The sequence below is a fragment of the Gavialis gangeticus genome, unplaced genomic scaffold (assembly GCF_001723915.1).
Source record: "Gavialis gangeticus isolate Ggan-Ray unplaced genomic scaffold, GavGan_comp1, whole genome shotgun sequence".
In the NCBI taxonomy this organism is placed as follows: Eukaryota; Metazoa; Chordata; order Crocodylia; family Gavialidae; genus Gavialis; species Gavialis gangeticus.
The window spans coordinates 9,712,028-9,732,257 of record NW_017729025.1 but is presented as its reverse complement, the minus strand read 5'-3'; the positions used below and the strand labels follow the sequence as shown (position 1 = coordinate 9,732,257).

Genomic DNA, 20,230 nt, shown 5'->3' with positions numbered 1-20,230 from the left:
ACCGGCAGGGCTGGGGGGACTGTGGCTTGGGAGTGAGGGGCACTAGGGGGGCAGGGGACTGTGGGTCGGGAGTGTGGGGAACAAGCAGTGCCGGGGGCTGTGGGTTGGGAGTGAGGGACAGGGGTATATCACTGCACCCCCCCAATCATATTACCCCCCCCCCCCGACAGGTGTCCTTTTTTTTGAAAGTGGAAATATGGTAACCCTAGATTAGATATTAGGAGGAATTTTCTCACCAGGAGGGTGATAAAGGACTGGAGCAGGCTACCCAGAGAGGTGGGGGAATCGCCACGCTTGGAGGTTTTTAAGACCTGGCTAGACAAACCCTTGGCTGTGGGCTGATCGAGTTGGGGCTGGTCCTGCTTTGAGCAGGGGGTTGGACTAGATGTGACCTCCTGAGGTCCTGTCCAACCCTCATTTTCTGTGACTGACCCGGTGACCTGTATAGTGCACGTACAGCAATAACTTTACCTGCTTCTAATGTGCAACCGATCACGTCAATAGTGAATCCAGCAGAGGGTTGGGAAACCATCCAGCACAGCAGCGTGGAACAGGAACTGAAAAACACCCTAGTCCGCTGGTGTTATGTGTAACTACTGGCACTGGGATTTTGGCCTGGAAAATTTGCATTGTGAAAAGTGTCGTGGGCTCATCAGTGACCGCAGTGCTTGGTTCCCCTTTCCGTCACCTTAGGAATACAGCAATGGTGGAAGCACTAAAATCATTTTGGGGCAATAGTTTAAATCTTATTTAGAGGCGGGGGGAAGGGGCAGGGGAATGCCTTTTACAGAGCCATCATCCCCACATCCTCCTGTACGTGTGCCGACCTGACCAGGCCTGTGTATTGACATGTTATAGTTCAAGGTAGTGTGTCTGCTGCCTTGGGAAAAGAAACATTCACATCAACTCCTGTAGGCTTCTTGCTAAGATATTTCTTTTTCAAATTAGTAGAAGATGCTAATTGCTTGACCTGTATGGAAAAAAGAAAACAAAAAGGCATATTAGGATCTTTTAAATTTTATACCGTTTTAAAAAGTATGCTGCCCTGTACAGTTATCTTGTTTCCTTCCATTCTGTAGTATCAGATGTATTTAAAAGAGTGCATATGTTTTGGCATAATAGTAATTTTTTTCTACTGTCCTTTAGTGAGACTCCAATAATTGGCAAGCACTTAGGAGGGACACAGATTTAGGTGGCTAGTTTGCCACAACATGTGCAGATACCTATGGTGGTGTTTAGACTAGGTAAGTCACCAGTAATTCTTTGGCTACTGATGGGGGAATAGTCTAGATCTGACCTAGATGTTCCCATGCACCAGTACAGGCTGGGGCTGGCTGGCTGGGCAGCAGCTCTGCAGAAAAGGCCTTGGGGGTGACAGTGGACGATGAGCTGAATATGAGCCAGCAGCATGCCCTTGGTGCCAAGAAGGCTAACAGCATCCTGGGCTGCATGGGTAGGAGTTGCCAGCAGATTGAGGGAAGTAGTCTTCCTGGACTTTCGGAAGGCCTTTGACACTGTCTCTCACCCTGTTCTCATTAAGAAACTGGGGGACTGTGGTGTCGACTCCTACACAGTCAGATGTGTCGCCAACTGGCTGGAGGGCCGCACCCAGAGAGTGGTGGTGGATGGGTCATTTTTGACCTGGAAGGACGTGGGCAGTGGGGTCCCCCAGGGCTCGGTCCTCGGGCCTGTACTGCTCAACGTCTTCATCAGCGACTTGGATGAGGGGTTAAAAAGCACCTGTTCAAATTTGCTGATGACACTAAGATGTGAGGGGATGTGGGCACGCTAGATGGGAGGAACAGGCTACAATCAGACCTAGACAGGTTACAGGAGTGGGCGGACGAGAACAGGATGGGGATTCAACACTGACAAGTGCAAGGTGCTGCACCTGGGGAGGAAGTAGCACCATACCTACAGGCTGGGAACTCCCTTCTCGTCAGTGCAGAGGCAGAAAAGGATCTTGGAGTTGTCATTGATGCCAAGATGAACATGGGCCGGCAGTGTGGGGAGGCGGTCAGGAAGGCCAACCGCACCTTGTTGTGCATCTACGGATGCATCTCGAGCAGGTCCAAGGAGGTGATCCTCCACCTCTATGCCGCACTGGTCAGGCCACAGCTGGAGTACTGCGTCCAGTTCTGGGCGCCGCAATTCAGGAGGGATGCGGACAGCATGGAGAGGGTCCAGAGGAGGCCACTCACATGATCCGGGGGCAGCAGGGCAGGTCCTACGAGGAGAGGCGACGGGACCTGAACCTGTTCAGCCTCCACAAGAGAAGGCTGAGGGGGATCTGGTGACCTGTTTACAAACTAGTCAGAGGGGACCAGCAGGCATTGGGGGAGCCCCTGTTCCCCCGAGCACTGCCAGGAGTGACTAGAAATAATCCTCATAAGAACTATACAAGAAGCTAATTCTGAGTTTTCAAGAAACTCCAGTGAGATGGGAAATATTTTCATCACAGGGCAAAAATAAATTGTCAGTGTGCTCCCAGTTCCCTGCCTTCGTATGCATTTGATGTAGTGAATAATGTTGGAAAATCCAAAAGCAGTAAGACAAAGAAATGACCTCACTTTTAACTGATTATTAAAGCTGAGCATGTCTCCCAACTGACAAGTTCATGATTGTCTTTCTAACTATTTAACCCTGGTTTTTAAATGTCTGAATCCTGCAGCTGATCAAGTCGGTTCTCAGAATAAATGAGCAAACTGTTGTATGAGCTTTAGGAGCGATTTAAGATCAAATGACCTGGAGGACAGTGTGGGAGTTTCTCCTGCAGTATGTGGCTGAGGAGAGGACATCTCTTGCATTAGAAGCTTTACACACTATCTTGAACTTGTTAATGATATGTGTGTTTGTCTTGGCTAGCAAGCACCCATGGACAATACTTGGCTTGCAGGATATTTCAGGAAGCTGAGGAGTGGGCTTGAGGATAAGAGTGGAGAATTGTATAACTGAAAATGGTTACAATTTCAGTTGTGTAGAAGAGGACAATTTGTGAGGTGAGCACATATACTTTTATATAGCTTTCATCTCATAAAAAAAAAAGTTGGCATCACTTTACAAATCCTGCTTCTTTCATTTCCCTGTGCTGTGACAACATCACCACTTGTTTTGTGAACAGCTACTAATTCTCACTGGTTGTCCTGATAGGTAATTTAGCTTTCAGCTATCGTAGGCAGGTGGATTTCTTGAGTAATGGATTTGATGGAGTTCACAAAGCACACTAAAAACTTGCCAAGATCCTTATTCAAGATTAACAAAGTGTACTAAAGGGTTATTTACTTAAGTAGTTATTTTAGCACATGTATTTGCCCAGTAGACTGTAATGGATTTGAAGTAGTTATTCTAGTGCATTGGGTAAATTCTTCATGTATTCTGCCATACTTCATTATTGTGAAAGTACTGATTTCCTGATGCCGTAACAGCTTCTTTTGCATTGCTGTGGCCTATCAAGTGAGCACACTTTGCCTCAAGTGATAGAGCAGCACTTCGGGACGCTGCAATCTGTTGCACAAATTATACCTAGTTTTCAGGTTATTGGCCTAATTGGCTGGACAGCAACAACTCATTAGGAGCAGTTGTTTAGCTGACACTTATAAGAACAGCATATTCCTTCTTCATTTCCCTGTCTAATTAATAACCCTAAAGGATCCTTTTCTCATTCTGCATAAAAAAAAAAGTGACTTAAAAGTGTGCTGAGAAAGCATGAGCCGGGTTTCAACCCATAGCGGTTACGGCAGAGCTCAAGCTGTTGCAAATAATGGAAATGCACAACGAATGGTGCAAATGTTTCTGCTATAATTAATACAATTCATGTATCATGAATTACTTAAATCACCAGTGAGTAGGCTGGACTGCTGTCAGCACCGACCAGTCTGTCTTTTCTGTGCCATAAATCAGAGATGAGTGGGTTTGCAGAATAATCAGAGTAAGCAGACAGGTTAAAGACAAGGGCTTTAACTGTAGCTGAAGGGAGTCATATAATTTATGGATAATTGAATTCATTTTGTCTCTCCTTTTTAATGGGACAATTCAGGGATAGTTTAACAGAGCAGATAGTTAAATGAAAGTGTATCTGTCTTTTTTTTTTTCCACCTAAAGAAAGTTAACTATCTTTGGACTCTTCTTATGCTAAACAGCTTGGCAGATGAGGCTGAGACTGACATAATACAGATCTGGAGAAAGGACCTTCGTTTGTTTTCTTTTAAAGCAGGAAAAGATCTCTAGCAGTCTAGGAGGATATGCAGTTTTTTATGTTTGCAGAAGTGCTCTCTCGCTTGCTCACGCTCTCTCTCTCGCTGTATCTCTGTATGAGACTGTTTATTGCTGAGGACAGGAGAGGGGAGAGGTGCGGACAGCAGAAGGTAGCTGTAGAGAGAGTTCAGTGCACTGACATCAGCTCCTGTATTTATGCTAGAGCAGGATTATGATTGCAGCCAAAACCTGATGTGAGGTTGCTAGCTTCATGACTGTGCCTCAGAGTACGTGTGAACTCCCAGTGCAAATTGCTTTTCTTTGCCAAAGACAGATGCTGTGGAGGAGCGCTGGGCCAGTTGCATGGAAATGGTCACCAAATGGCTCTTCTACTGAATGAGATCCCTGCAGTTCGGCCTTTTGTGGACCCGGTCGAATCTGGACAGAGGCAAGATGGAGGGAGGAGAGGAAGAAATGCTCCATGCCTATGGGGCGGGGAAGTGGCACTTCAGGGCACCATGCGCTATGTAGGCCATTGCAGTTGTGTTTCCTAGCGGAGCAGGATGGGAAGAAGCGCTGTTCCACCTTGAAGAAAGCTCTTCCTTGCCCAGACAGGTGTCTACCTTGCAAGGAGCACTAGGTCCATTACCCAACTGCTTCCCCGCCTGCAGCCATTTGTGATCCACGTTCCACAACACGGCAGCTTATTTCTTCCACGACCCAAATCCCACGAGCCCCTGGATCCAGATAGGGCCAAGCTGCCGCAGCCTCATCACCTGCACCTTACAGCCTGGTTTGTACCCTGGACCAGGCTCAGCAGTCTCAAAAAACCCAATTGCTAATAACCAGTCCCTTCCCAGCCATTTGTGCGGAGCAGGCTCAGGTCTGGGCGTGAGCGGCTGTTACCGACGCACGACCGTTGTGGCATAAACACAGCTTTGGCAGCTGCTTGGTCCACATCCGTCGTTCTTGTCCAGAACTCAAGAGTCTCATTAGCCGCTCTTTGTAACCCAGGCTGCACAAAGAAGCAATCGGCTTTCTTAGAAATGGCTTTGGTGTGGAAATAAGAACAGGAAAACTAAACCCAAACTTGCTAAATCAGGCATTCATACAAATGTGTTAACTTTCCCATTCGCCAGTATAACAGAATCTCCTTTTTCTGTCCCTGTGTTGGTGTCTCTGCTTCCAGCCAAAGACCAGAAATGCAGAGACAAGTGAAAACAAGAGACAAATCTTTTTCCTCTTTTTGTTTTGATCCAACTTGGTTTCGCTTTGATTTTTTTTTTTAAAGATAAATGTTCCTGTCTCTTCTGTTTAATCTAAATTGATTCTTCTACAGCTAGACAGGCTAGATCGTAGGTGCAATGCACACTGCTTTCAACCATAGAAAAAATCTTGGTTAAAAATCCCAGAAAAGAGAGAGTTAAATATTTGTTGATATTCTTTCTCTTGAATAAGTACATCTTATACTAAAAATAACCTGAGTGGAGAAGTCCAAAACAAAACCATATAAACGTTTGTAGGAGTGAGTAATGACCAACCGTGTATTGAGGCTCCTGCAGATTTTTGCTGTCCTCAGCAGAATCGAAGATTTCATTAAAAAGAGAGCACTTCTTGCACTCCTGCTTTCAGAGAGAGCCTTTCTTTCAGGCTGCAGAGCTCAAGCAACATCCAGCACCATGAAACCATGAAGTGCTGCCATTCCTTTTAACATGGCCATCATGTTGAAGGGGCTGCATCTCTTATGCCCTTGGCCTTCCCAGATCCACAGGGGAGCATGGCACATAGGATCAGGATGAAGCTTTTACCCTTTGAAGATGTTTTGCCCAAATTAAATGCCTAAATCCAGCCTATAGAGTTTATTTTATAAAATATTTCATGCTCTCATAAAGAAGCATGTCAACTTGTAAAGTGTTTTGAAGCACCCTGGGGGCATCTTTTAACATGGTGCCTCATTTTCACCTCTCCCTCTAAATAGTTAGATGGTTAAATGGTATTATTCATACCTTCACAGTGCTAAAATACACTTTAGCTGTCCCGTCATTTGCTTTCCTCAAAAATGTGCTTTGTCTTTCTAGCCTGGGGATTGAAGGCATTCGGTTAATGTTCAAGTAATGGCAGATAGCAAATGGAAGAAAAAAATATTAGCAGATCTTGCCTGTGTTCACAAATGTGATTAAATGAAAGTTCAGTCTTCTGACCTTGTAAAATGAGAATTTTGGTCCTTTTTGATTGGATAGGAAGTTTTTTTTCGGGCCTTCTCTCTTATTTGGGAGTATCCTGTTGGATTTGTCCTCCAGTTGAAATACAAACATAGTGAGCAAAAAATTAATTTCAGTGAGTGGATATGGTGCTCTGAGTCGGAGCTGCCCAACTGCTGGCCTGTAGCTCTGTAGTCCACAAAGGTTTAATTTGTGGCCCCCAAGTTCCTGCCCAGCTGCCTCACCCCCTCCCCAATTGCTGTGGCTGCAACACTAGCCAGATGCGCCCCCCTCCGTCTTTGGGCTGCCACTTGCTGCCTCTGCTCCAGGGATTGGGGCAGTGGGGCATGCTGTGCATGGGGCTGAGGGTGAGTCAAGGGCTAAGGGATGTCAGGGGATGAGAGGAGGATTCGGGCCATACAGGGGAAGGAAATCCTCACTGTTGCACAGCATGGGTGCAAAAGTGTATGTGTGGGCATGGGGAGGAGTGTCCATACGGCTTGCAGCCCAGTGACCCATGCCTTCCCTTATGTAACCCACATGGTATGTGGCCCCCGGGGCTTAGAAGTTGGACAGCTCTGCTATGGGTAATGCATGGTTTTATTTGGGAAGAGCTATACTAAGATGGGAGCTAAGTTTCATACAGACTTAGTCATCACATGTTACTGGCCAAGTGAGTCCTTATAAAAGATTTTATTGCCACTGAAATCGCCAAGTTATGCCATTGACTTCAGTGGGACCTAGACCCTGGCCCACATAAACACAAGGTCCCGATTTACATGGCAGTGTTCGTTATCAATCATTACACTGTGTTTGCTCCCATAAACAAAACCATGGCAAAGGCCCCAACTGAGCAAAGCAATTAAGCATTGTCTTCAGTCCCATTGACTTCAGCGGGTGTGATGCATGTGCTTTTGTTCGGTTTGGGCCAAACAGACCCATCTTGGGTTAACTGAGTATATCTAACAAGTGGCAGTGGGACATGAAGGCCCAGGTGGCTGAATGGAGTTGTCAAAAAGTTGACATGTAAGGGGTGGACTGCTGTTCGATTGGCGTGTGACAGATTGTCTGAATCCCTGTGCAAGATCCAGGCCTAAAATAACTCTGTAGGGCTCGCTCAGGAGTGGCACTCAATGTGCAATGCCTGGGCCTGTACAAATCACCACTGGCATCAGTGGACTTCTCTGTGGGCCCAGCAATCTGCCTGCATGTTGGCAGGATCAAGGTCTGAGATTGCAAACTGCTTGGTGCAAGTACAGTGTTGCCCTGGTCTGCAAATATTGCACTGAATACAATAGGGCCCCAAGCAGGATTGGGATCTTTTGTATGCTCCCATAATGTAAGCAGCAGTCCCTCTAATGCAATGTGTCCTCCTGTTGTAAGCTCATGCTTTGAATTTAGCAGTGCCCAGAGAGCTTAAAGAGAACCAGTCAGACGGGATTTCAAATGGCTTTTTTTTCTTTTTTTTTAACAGGACAGGAATATTTTTGAAATGTGTGATCATAGTGGTCATAAGGAAGGAAGCCAGACCGTTCCTTCTCTTGGGGGTGGGGATGGCAGATCTCCTTGCAGGAAGGCTGCTTGGGTTTCTGTCCTGTGTTCATTCTCTCCAGTAGCAAGATCCAGCTTTTGGGAAAGAGATTTACCTCTTCTCACATGTAGTTCCCAACCAATTCAAAGCGAGTTAATTATATTCAACAGGGAAGAGTTTGCTGAATGAGTGAGAAGGAGCTTGGCCACCTGAGATCAAATTCCTAGCATGATGCATCGTGACACCCTTTTGTATAGATGGATATCTTCCAGCCTTACACCAACCCCAGTTTGGGAAAGGCCTGGAGCACTTGCTTAAGTGCTGTCATAAGTAGAAATGGATTGCAGAGTCAGACCTGGTGTTGAACTTGAAATCTGCTCTATTTACAGGAATGACAAATAGCAGTAACTTCACCTACAAGCGTATGTAGGTGTGTGTGCATAGGGTACACACAGAGCGTATCAGTGGACCCCTGTTCACTTGTGAGCTTTGGGCAATACTAGAATAGAAACACCTGCATCTGAGTCCATCTGCCAAGTTTCTATAGCTTTACAAGCCTACTTCCTTTCGTTTAAAATTTTCTGTCCTTTTTCTTACCTTTTCTTCCAACTGCATGTTTGGAGATCCACAGTGGAATCAAGGAAACATGTCTGTCATGTACAAAAAGTAAACTAGTACAAAAAAAAGAGAGGTTGCAAGCACCTCTAATTTCCCAGCTACATTTTTTTTGTAAGCAAGAGAAGGTAAAAACCAGACTAGAAAGAAGTGTAATTTTTGAATTGACATGCTTCAGTTGTTTTGGCCTGATCTGTTAACATGCTTGGTTCCCCATCTTTCCTGATGAATTCTGTTAAATGCCATTATAACAGATGTTTCTAAAATAGAAGAATTATGGGGAAAAGACATCTAAGTAAATGAAAAGTTTGTCTTTTTTTTCTTTTTTTAGAGGCAGGCAGTGTTCTCAGATGCATAGTGAGATTGTAAGTGTGCCTGTAAAAAATTGCTCTGGTTTTATCATAACATACATTTGCACTGTCCTGCGCTTTTCATACTTGAAGACAAAGGCTGAGTCAAACTAGTCAGCTCTGCCTCTGTAAGTAAATGGCACCAGTCTGATCAAGAGGAGGTCAACTGGTTGGAGGTTTTGTTTTGGGATCCTTCAACTGTTTCAATATTATTTCTCCGTAATAATTTGTCTGGTATATTGAACTTATGAAGAGAGAGGGCAGCTTGGCCATTGTACAACTCATTACGTCTTTAATGTACCAAAGATATAAATAGGTCCCCTCTCAACAATAGGAAATGACTGCAGCAGGTGTTGCCCTATGCTTGTATTTTGCATGGTATTACTACCCAGATACTTCTTGATTTATCTTTTTTGTATTGGTTTTTGTGTTTGTACGTGTGTGCGCTTCCTTTGTTGTTAAATGTTAGCTGACATTTAACAAGTGACGGCTGAAGTCTAAGATTTTCATTAAGTTAGAAAAAATAAATTAGAATTTTTTTTGGGGGGGGGTGTCGAGTCATTTATACAGCCTCATAAAGTGCATTTTATGTGCATTGTCCTGAAAACGTTAGCAGAAAAAGTAAGGGGGTTATTTAACACTGGCTCTTGGTAATAAAAGGACACAGAATCTCTGAAATTTGGTCAGTCCTAGTTTGACTCCAGCTCATGGTTGCAATGACAACAACTGCTTTTTGCATGGCAGACTTTCACCTGGATTGCACTACCCATGTGCTGGTTAGTACATGAATAGTAGCACTGAAATCAGTGGGACTTCTTGTGCAGTGAGTTACTGCTCCATGGGTCCGGAGGGTGATACGCTTATATGAATTGAATGCGGTGATATCAGTTGAGTTTGGCATAACCAAATATCCACAAAACATCATCGTGTTTATCCTAAGCTTTCAGCCTCAGTAGCGAGACCAAGAGGTTTAATTCTGGATAATAAATGCATCTCAACTGTAGAAGTAGCTTTCTTAGGCCATAGCAAGGCAGTGTTGGTAGCCAGTGTTGGTATAGTTGTGCACTTCCAATGGAAAGTCTCCAGTGACGTCACACTGTGTTCATGAAAGGCACTGATGTATTTGCTAACTCTCACCCTTTCACGCTAAATTAAAAACAGTGTGGAAGTAATAATAAGCAGGAGAAAAGACTGTTTCGGTTGGTGTTGCATCAAGCTGTCTTTCACTCGGTTCTCTCTCCGGTAGATGTGAGAGCTGCGTGGAGCTGCTGTTTGTCAGAGGGGCCGGAAACTGCCAGGAGTGTGAGACCCCGCTGCGGAAGAGCAACTTCCGGGTGCAGCTCTTTGAAGACCCCACTGTGGACAAGGAGGTCGACATTCGGAAGAAAGTGCTGAAAATGTGAGTGTCACTAGCTTAAGAAACAACAGTCAAATGGGCTTGTGGTGTTTCCAGCTTCAAAAATGAATTTAGCTTTGTTGGGGGAGTAGAAGGAAAGAGGGGAAAGATGTAGAGAGCAGAATGTCTTTATTCTGAAGGATATAGCGGGGCCTGACTTGTTGACCATATGAGGAAACCTGAAAATATTCTTACTTGCTTAGCCAGGGCTCTACTTTGCAATGTGGAAGTGTGATGCTCAGCTTCCTAGGGAAGTTTTATCTTCCAAATGGAGCTGGCTCTAGAGCATGAGGACAGGAGTTGCCTTGCCTTCCCACGTATGGATGGATCAAGGAACAGAAGGCCTTGTGTATCGTTCCATCAGGACCTGTCCTTTGAGCCAGAGTGAGGGAGAAGTGAGGCCTTCTGAGTACAGAAGTTATGATAGGAGTGCCTGAACACCTTGCTTCCTGGTATAGAAAGCAGAGAACTGGGTCAGACCAGTAGCCCATCTAGCTCAGTATCATGTCTCCAACAGTGGCAGGGATGGATGCTTTAGAAAGATCATCATACCAGCTTTATCTAGCATGATCTATCCCTTATTCCTTACCCTCTCTGGCATCCACCAGAAAAGAAAATTCATCTCTGAGAGAGTTTGTAACCCAGCTGTGCTGACCAAACCAGTCAGCTTTGAGGTTGCTGGGATGAAGGGGTTTTCAGTCTAAAAGTCTAAGTCCATCCGAGGTATAATTTAATAATATGGACACCTGCATTAAAATGGTTGCTTCTACAGATTCTTGGTACCTTAAAAATATTAAATTAGCTAGGCAAGGATTATAGAAAGATCATTCAAGCAGGTACTGAAATGTCTGCTTCTGAAGTGGAATGCTGTTCCTGTTGACGTCTGATACCAGGCCTGTTGAAGTTAACAAAAAAGAGTCTTCTTGATGCCAGGTGGCTTTATATCAGGCCTTAAATGAGCAGACTAACCTCATAACCCTTTACAGAGCAAGGACTGGTGCTCTTGGTGGAGTTGGAAGTGCCTGGGTTTTTATATCGGTAGAATAGAGCCGTCTGTACTGGAATTAGCCCTGCCCTCTTCTTTTTCTTCCACATTCTTAGAAGGTGCAATGGGGTTTTTGGGACCTCTGTCTCTCATTTTAAAGGCTGCAGGTTTGTTGCCCCCCTGCCATTATTACAGACAATTTTGCCAGAGCGAACATGCTGCTTTGGGAAGTGGAAGTGCTCCAAGTGTCCTGCACTTTTTTTTCAAACGGTTTTCAGTGCTAGCAGTGATTTGAGGAACTGGCCTGGTACGTTCTAGCGTTTGCCTCTTCTCACTTGTAGCCCCACAAACACGGCCAGGCAACACTCGATAAAGAGTCAAGCATAATCAAATGTAGGAGCCCCTTTTTACATGCATAGGCATATTGAATAGGAAGCCCATTGCTGTTCGTTAGACACACACTTGTTTCTCTTCTCTCAAAGATACAATAAAAGGGAGGACGACTTTCCCAGTCTAAGGGAATATAATGATTTCCTGGAAGAAGTAGAAGAAATTGGTAAGTCTTAATGCTTGCATTTTTGATGTGATGTGCTCATGAGACTATAGGCTTTTATCTTCCCATTTGACTGCCTACAGTATCAAAGCTGAGTTTCTTTAATAGGGTTTATCACGGTATCTGATGTTTATCTAATTACTTTTGCTTTACATTTTTAATCATATTTGTCCGATTGGAGAGAATGGTTAAGTTGAACACTTTGTCTGCCAGAGAAGAAAATGAGTTGTGGAGGGGGAGTGGTCCTTCATAGCTGGAGAGGAAAGGCTCAGAGGCCATTGGTGCTGCATTGGGAGAGATTAAACAAAGAACAAGGAAAATTTAAATTCTCATTTTATGCCTCCATTAGCTTTATCTACCATGACAGAAGCCATATGGTGTCTTTCATCATTTTGCTTCTGTGAGTACAGTAGTTGGAAGCTGCTTTGAAGCCAATGACCTTACATACCACTGTGGCAGCATTTCATGTTGCTACACAGGAGAGGAAGTTTAAGAGCAGACGCTGACCTTTTTTCCTTATATTTGCTGAAGCAAAGCTTGGCCCATTAGGAGGAGACTATGCTTGCCTTAGTTCATGCCCCACTCATTCAGCGTCACTTGAGATTTATGGAGGGTTGGTGGAGTCTGTGTGGAAATAGGGACCTGCTCACAGACTTGCAGATTTTTATTTGCTTTTATGAGTTGTTGAGGTTTGTTTCGGTTTTGAAGGAGAGAAGCTGGTTCAGGCTCTTCAGGGCAGGCAGCGAATGGGGCTTGAAAGAAAACAAGGTGGTACGAGAAAAACCCTGGTCGTTCTGTGCTGAACTTACGGTGGTTTAGAGAATTGCATCCTATACCTCTTTGCAGCTATCAAAAATGTGTTGGGCTGGTGTTGCCATCAAACGCCTGAGGCTGGAGAGCAGAGGTACGTGGCTGGAGCTTCCAGACGCAGTCCTGAAGGCCACGACATCCGTGAGCAGCAGAAAGGAGGTGTGGTTTGAGTTTGTAGAAGAGTGGGATATACTAGCAGCTTGGCCAAACTCTTAAAAATGTCTGGCAAGAAGTTGGAGCGGTGTTATAGCCTTGATGGCCCAGGAACAAGCACGAAGCAAGGAGTGCAGTGAGTGATACCCTTTTATTGGACTAGCTGCATGGTTGGGATAGAGTTAGGCAAGCTTTTGAATGCAGTCTGTTCTGTGCTTCATGAAAAGCGGTGGTTGCGGAGGGTGTTTAAAAAAAAAAAAAAAAGCTTAATAGCATTTACTATACGCTTCTATATCTGTTAGTAGGGTTTGCAATGTCTGCTTCAGATATGTGGAAAGCTCAGCTTGTGCACCATCAGTTAGTACAGACTTTAGTCCTTTATTTAGTCCTTTATTTGAGTTTCTGCCTCTTGTGGTTAAACTACCAAACAGTCCCTGCACTGCTGCTAGTAGCTTTGCTTAGCAGCAGCAGCAGAACAAAACGAAGAATGATCCTTTTCCCTGCCAGCTTTCCCCCAGAAAAACTGAGGAAAGCAACATTAGTGGCAGGCACTGGAGTTAGTCCCTGAAGAAGAAAACTCAAAATACTGGAAGGGCTAGGATAATGGAGGACTCCATAACTTCCCCTCCCCTTGTGTGGCAGGCAGACAGTTCCCTCTCCTTTCCAGCAGCGGTGGGGTCAGGATTTCACATTGATGATGTGCCTCGCCAGCTGAAAGCTTGGGGCACCGTGGTAGTAGAAAGCTCATCCTTGTTCCTCTTTCCAAAGTGACAAGGTTTCTCACTTGGATGTTGCATTTGGACATGCCTTCATGACCCCCTCTCAGTCTCATAACCGCCTTTCTGCTGGTAAGTTCAGTTTTCCAGCTGTCTAGCAAATAAAGACAGCAGGTCCCCTTCTGACTCTGCAACTGTAATAGCATTCTCCTTGACTGATGAGCATAGCGTAACCAATCTATGTGTTCAAAAAACAAATCTTGAGAGATGTCTAGTTCACATTTGCGTATTACAAAAAATACTTGCATTAATATGTCTCCAGTCCATTTGTGCTGTTGCATGACAGATGAGAAATCAGGCTGCCAGACAGAAAAATCATGCTGCATGTAGACATGAAGGCCAAAGCTGTGATCTGCTGGTCTCTGACACGTGGCACTATCTAATGGTGACCGACAGCAAACAGATTATGAATCTGGTGGGTGCAGAACCAGAAAATGATTGTTCTTTGGGAGTTTTAATTTATTATTAAGGGTATCCAAAATCAGCATGAAGTCCAGGTCCACCTTGCTCTCGGTTCACAGTTTAAAAATAACACTGCAGTAAAGGCTAAAATAAAAAAATGATTTATAGAACAAAGGATGTAAAACATACGGGAATGTGCTTTACTGCGATCCCCGACACCTTCCTTGCTGTTTCCCAAGCACTTCCATTGCAGCTCCAACTCAGCTGTCTGCATCAACTGCAGTGCCTTCTCTCACAGATTGTGGTTTCTGACCATATCTGAGAGATCCAGGTCCCGTTTACGTCAGACCTACAATGCTTAGAGTATTATTTTGTGTAAAGGAAAGAGTCGTGGGTGACACTAAGGGGAAAAAAAAAGAAACAAGTAAGCATTTCAGTAGTTACCTGTTAGTATTTCCATTACCAAAAACCCCCACATTTTGAAGTGTTTGAGAATGCAGCCATTAAAGAATGCTCTGGGCTAAAATGTGTTCTCCCAGGTCTCAAATAGAAACCACATTTAAAAATAAATTCCCCAGGAAAAAAAAATCAGTTTGGCAGTTTTTAGAACGCTGTAAACAGCTCATTGTCATTAAACCAGGAAAAAGTGAACAGAGTGTGTTCTGCCCCAGAGCTAGGGGTATGCAAAGCTTATTGAAATCTGTGGGATAGCTTTGTGCCTAATGCCTTTGCTAGTAGCTTTGGCCGTGAAAACCACTAAAGTACACCTCGGCAAGCTCACATGTATAGTCTCCTCTTATTCTTCCTCCAATGCCTCCTCTTCATTTTATTTTTTTAACTTAGATTGTACACCTTTGGAGAGAAGGACTGCCTTTTTATGATGCATGTATGCAGTGCTTGGCACAAAGTGCCCCTGATCCCTGCCTGGGGCCTTGAGGCATTACGACAGTACAATGGGTTAGCAGTAATTACCACTATTTTAAAACATTCAGTATATTCAAGTTGGACAGGGTTGCGACTGTGCACGTACCTTGTGTTTTTTCTCATCCTTTGCTACTTTTCAAAGCCTTTTGTGCTGGACTCATTGCTCCGGCCAAAAATATTGAGCCAGGAAACACTTATTTCATATGGACAATTTGTACCCATTTGCTTCCTCAGTGGATCTCACCAATTTTGTTTACAAAGGGAACCACTCAGAAGATATGTGCAGCTTTCTCGAAATATGAAGAAAAAACCAGTTTGGGTTCCCCCACCTGCTCCAGTCTGAATGTCCCTTATTTGACCTGATGGAGGTGATTAATTAAAAATCATTCAACGCTATGCTACTTTTAAAAATTCTTCTTCCACAAAAATAGAGCGGAGAACAAACATCTATAATTGCCAACCTCTTATTCAGGTTTTCCAAGCTTGAGCATTGATTTCTTTTTACTTTTCCTCTTGAAGGGGGTGGAGACAGAGGTGATGGGACATTTCAGCATCTTCATACGATGCTGACTTCAGTGTTGCTTTTGAGGTTGTGGGGGGGAATTTGGCAGTCTGGAGCTCTAAGCCATTTTGAGCCTCAGAGAGGCCATGGGTGTTGTGAAGATTATAGCTGAGAAGCAGCTGTCGTAAATAGTGAGGTAGAAAACATAGTGTTAATGATGAACTAGCACTGGTAAGTTTTGATTTTTTATTTTAAATCAGAATTTCAGCTGGCTTGTACCACTAATGTCCACATTAAACTCTATGTCCTGTCTATAATGTGTGCTGCAGGATGATTATTTACAGTCCTTTTTTTGAACTGTTGTTGGCTAATTAATGGACCAGAATATTAGGAAAGTGCCAACATTGAGGAGAAATAGCCATTGACCTTTTTTGGTTTATTGCTAAGGCAGCACAAGAAATCCATTTTCATCTCATTAGGAAGTAGAGAAGAAAAGCTTGACAGCATCCCAGCTCATAGCAGAGTTCATGCTAAAGTATAAAGTGCATTGACTGCCTTATTGTCCGGGTGGTTTGTCCTCTGTAAGACAGGCTCCTTTAGTTGTGTAAAGTTTGAAATGGTCATATCAGTAGCTTAGTTTTAATTAATTCGGCATAATTGTTTTCCTCTTTCTGAAGTCATGGACCCCTGCGTTTCCCCTATGGAATTACTGGGCGTGTGGACTGGGGAATCCCAAACAGGGTGATCCATATGTGACCATTTTGCTCTGCTTCAGTGGGAACTTCTTATATCCCAGGATAAGGGGCACAATTTTTGGAAGGGGTCTAGGTATGGGCCAGTGACTTTGAACTACATGTGTAGGACAGGAAAGGATGCTCTGGATCAACACATCCAATCTCCTACTACTCAGGCTGCTATCAGTTGTCAGCTAGTCTCCCTGTATATTTTTGAATATAAATACTTTTTGTGTGTTTCTGTTGCCAGCCATGCTAGAAAAAATAGTTGGTAGGAAGAGAACCTTTTGATAGCTCTTTCCAGTCCAAGGCTACTGTCCCTCAAAGAGAAGGTAGGAGATTTGATAAAGCTGATTTAAACACCAGAAATGGACTTCTTTGCTATCAGCATTGCTGGTTTCCCTGAGAAATGATTGCTCCATGTGACCCTAAAGTGGATCTCAGTGGTTCATTCCTACCTCCATAATAACTGGGAAATTACTTTTCCATTTGCTATATGATTATGCAGTGAGCAGTTATTTTTAAAAATAGTGTGAATTTTGCTGTAAAAGCTGGGTTTCAGAAAGCGTGGGTTTTTATCAAAATAGAATTAGACATCTTGGAGAAAACAGTCGTCTTCCTGTTGTATTTCAACAAAAATCTAAAGGCAGATTAATTTCTGAGCCAACCAGTGCGAGATGGATAAAGACATGTCGCATACAAAACTGCCTCTGTTTCTTTTCTCTGAAGGGTTTCAGGCCTGTTATATCGGCTAATGCTGTGTTTCACCATGGACAGAAATAAGACTGGCTTTGGACTCTTTTCAGGACAGCCATCTGCTTTCTTAGTCCTATTCAGATTTTTATGGATGATTGCTATTAGGGAGGTGGAGTATAAGAATCTTTTTCTTTTGTAACTCTTTCCATGTTGCTCGATATATTTTATTTTCACAGCAAAATGTTAACACCTGAAGGAAAATAACAGTGTTGGAAACCACTCCAGCAGCACCCCCCAGCCAAATTCTGCAGATGGTAACTGAGTACATCTCCATCCTGGATTTCAGTTGAAGGTCAAAAGAATTTGGCTCAACATCAGTACACTGGTCCCACATATTAAAAGTTCAGAGTTGTGATATTGCCATTACTGTATGACTGATTTTCACCAATCCCTGAATATCAGGTGATTAACAAACCAAGGGGTAGTCTGTTAATTATGGTTAATGCCCAACTGCCCTCACAAACTCAGCCTTCCTGGTTGAAAGGTTCAGTTGTAATTGATACAGCAATATCATGTTGACTTAGGAAGTGGTTTAGAATATGGACATGTGTGGATATGATATTTAATCAGGCTGGCTAGATGCAGGCCAACAAGGACCACAGATCCAAAATTTCAGCTTGCCTGCTTGCCAGCATAGGTTGTTTGTGCTAGGAGTCATTTTTCTGACCCTGCCTTTTGTATGAAAACAGCTGTGCCTTAGGCATTCTCATTAAATCTGACTCTTCACTGCCTTAAAACTTGAGGCAATAGGTCCATGGGTTAAGGGACAGCTGTTGCAGGGTAATGATAGGACCAGGAAGTGTTTCTCTTCGCTACCCAGGCCTGCCCACCTGTTGTGTCTCGTGTCTGCTGTGACGTTTCTTTCTTCCTTCCTCCCTCTCCCTGACGGCTTCGGGGAGGGGGAACCAGCACCGAGCCCAGAGACGTTTCTGCGGAGACATGGAGCTGATAGCTAAGTGCAGCTCTTCTGAAACCTGGTGTGAGCACTTGCTGGGGAAGCAGAAAGAAAACCTGTATCTTTTCTCTGTTTCTCTCCTCTACTCCCTGCAGAGCGTAAGTTAAGCCTACACACTAGGAAGGGTTTTCAGGGTACACATGAATGATGTCCAAAGCTACCCAAAAGAAGCTTGCATTTAGATTTCATCAACACGAGCCTTTGCTTTGTGCAAAGTAAGATAAACCAAATGTTGTAAGCAGAACTGATAAAACTAGGAATCTCTATAATTATTTTTAAATTTCTTCCTCCTCTTCCCAGTGAGTACTTTACCGTACAGAAATACAGTTTACCAACATTGATTAGGACCCGCTTAGCTTTTTTTTCCTAAAACGAAAACATCTGTTTAAAAAAAAAGCAGTCTAAAAATTCAGGAAATGAATTTATAGAGAGGAGCAGAATTGGGTGGGACTGTCTGTGATGCGTTGATGACCCAAGGTGTTTGATTGCTCGTGTACTTCCATTCATGCCACGAGTGGTACCAAAGCATCCTGGTAGCCAGCATCTCGCGTTCTATTTTTTTCTTTCTTTGTCATCAAGGGCTGGTACGTGGATTTAAATTGTAGGAAGTGCTGACATTCATGCGCAGCTGCTGTCACTGCGGGATCTGATCTGAAATGCAGGACTGCATGCCAGTATTTTCATATGACAGTTCTTCTCAGTTGCAGGGCTCAAATATTTAACAGCATGTGAATTGGGACTTATAGGTGTTAGAAAGCTGGAGGTCAAATCAAGACCAAAAGAACTGGTTTTCTTGTAGAAATATAGCTGCAATAAAATAGGTGTTGCTAGAGTATTTTATTTACTATTCCAATACTTCAGTGTGATTTAATGTAGGATAATAGGAGATAAGTGACAGTACAAAAAATAGGTGTCCATGTTGAACAACTTGCCACAAAAAAAACATGGGGCCCAACTTTCAAAGGTAGAGATGTTCTCTCTCTGTTCTTTTATACTGAATCGCTGCTGAGAAATCCCAGCTGACATGAAGTTCCCATTTTGCTAGATGTAGCGCATAGCGAAAATATAAGATGCTTGCTACCCTAAAAAATTAACATCTAAAAAGACCAAACAGACAACATGTGTTTCCCCATTTTTATAGTGGGGTGAACTATAGCACAGAAAGACAGTGGGTTTGCCCAAGATGAAGTACACAGTCAGTGGCAGATGTAGAAATTAAACCAGATTCTGAAATCCTGCTCGAGTGTCTAAGTCCCAAGACCAGGGATGGGCAAAGTTGGGCCCACAGGCCAGGTTGGGCCCAAAATGGACTCTATTTCCCAGCAGACCCTGCCAGCATAGCTGCAGCTGGTTTCCATGGAGATTACAGGAGTGGTGGGGCAAGGGTTTCCATGGAGACCGGCCCAAGCAGGGTGTTGCTCCAGGGGTGGAGCTGGGCTCTTGCGGTGGTGATGGCGCCAGTCAGAGCCGGGGCAGAGCTGTGATCCAGGGTGTGCCTGGGGTGTGCAGGCTGCAGCTGTGCCCTGGCTCTGGACCATGCTGTCACCGCTGCAAAATCCCAGCCCCAGCCCTGGAGCAGCTCCTTGCCCAGCTGCACATCCTACCAGCACTGCTTGGGCCGGTCTCCATGGAAGCCCTGGCCCCCTGCTGTCATGGCCCTGCTGCTCCTGGGGTCTCCATGGAAACTGGCTGTAATGACACAGGAAGGGGCTGCTGAAAAATGGAGTCCAGCTGCTGCCTGGGTCTGCCATTGTGCCTACCCCTGCCCAAGACATCCTGCTTTTGACATGACTTCCCCAGGTTAGCTGGGGACAGAGGGGACTCAGCAGTTTTGGAAGTAAAAGGAAAATCCTTTGATACTTGTCTTTACTTGTAAGAGAAAACACTGTTTGGTGACTGTGAACTGGCACTTCATTGCCTCTTCATCATGTTCAGCCTCACTTTTGTGCAGTGAAAAGGATTACAGATTCCCATAGCTGACTGATGAATATTCAAGTGCTTTTGATGGCAAAGTAGCCCCAGGGCTCCTGTAAATTCTGCTGCAATTTTTCCAAAATGCTCTAGGCAGCTACAAATATTTGTCACACTTTATTGATGCTACATGAGTGATTTTTATAAAGGGGACTGATGGAATTAGCAAGCCTTTCAGGAAGTGGGGCTAATGCATTAAGTTTAAGTGTGTCCCTGTTCTCTAAGCGGGCATGTTTCTTTGGGTAGATGTGATACCTTTTATTAGACCAACTGAGTAGTTGGAAAAAAGTTCTTTGCGAGCTTTTGGGTGCAGTCGCCCTTTGTCGGGCATAGGCAGTCTCTGCAGTTTTGAGACTCCAAGGAATGAAAGAAGCTAGAAGTGTAACACGATGTCAGTGAGAATGTAAAAAGGTGGAAATTAG

General features: G+C 44.1%; 1 protein-coding gene across 1 annotated transcript in view; it reads left to right on the top strand.

Annotated features, from left to right (window-relative positions):
* The window catches only part of MNAT1 (MNAT1, CDK activating kinase assembly factor), a 215,422-nt gene that overhangs the window by 56,570 nt on the left and 138,622 nt on the right, over window positions 1-20,230 (top strand). Inside the window, exons 2-3 of the mRNA XM_019518377.1 lie at window positions 10,138-10,290; window positions 11,755-11,828. Coding sequence (XP_019373922.1) covers window positions 10,138-10,290; window positions 11,755-11,828 — 227 coding nt within the window. The remainder of the gene's footprint in view (window positions 1-10,137; window positions 10,291-11,754; window positions 11,829-20,230) is intronic.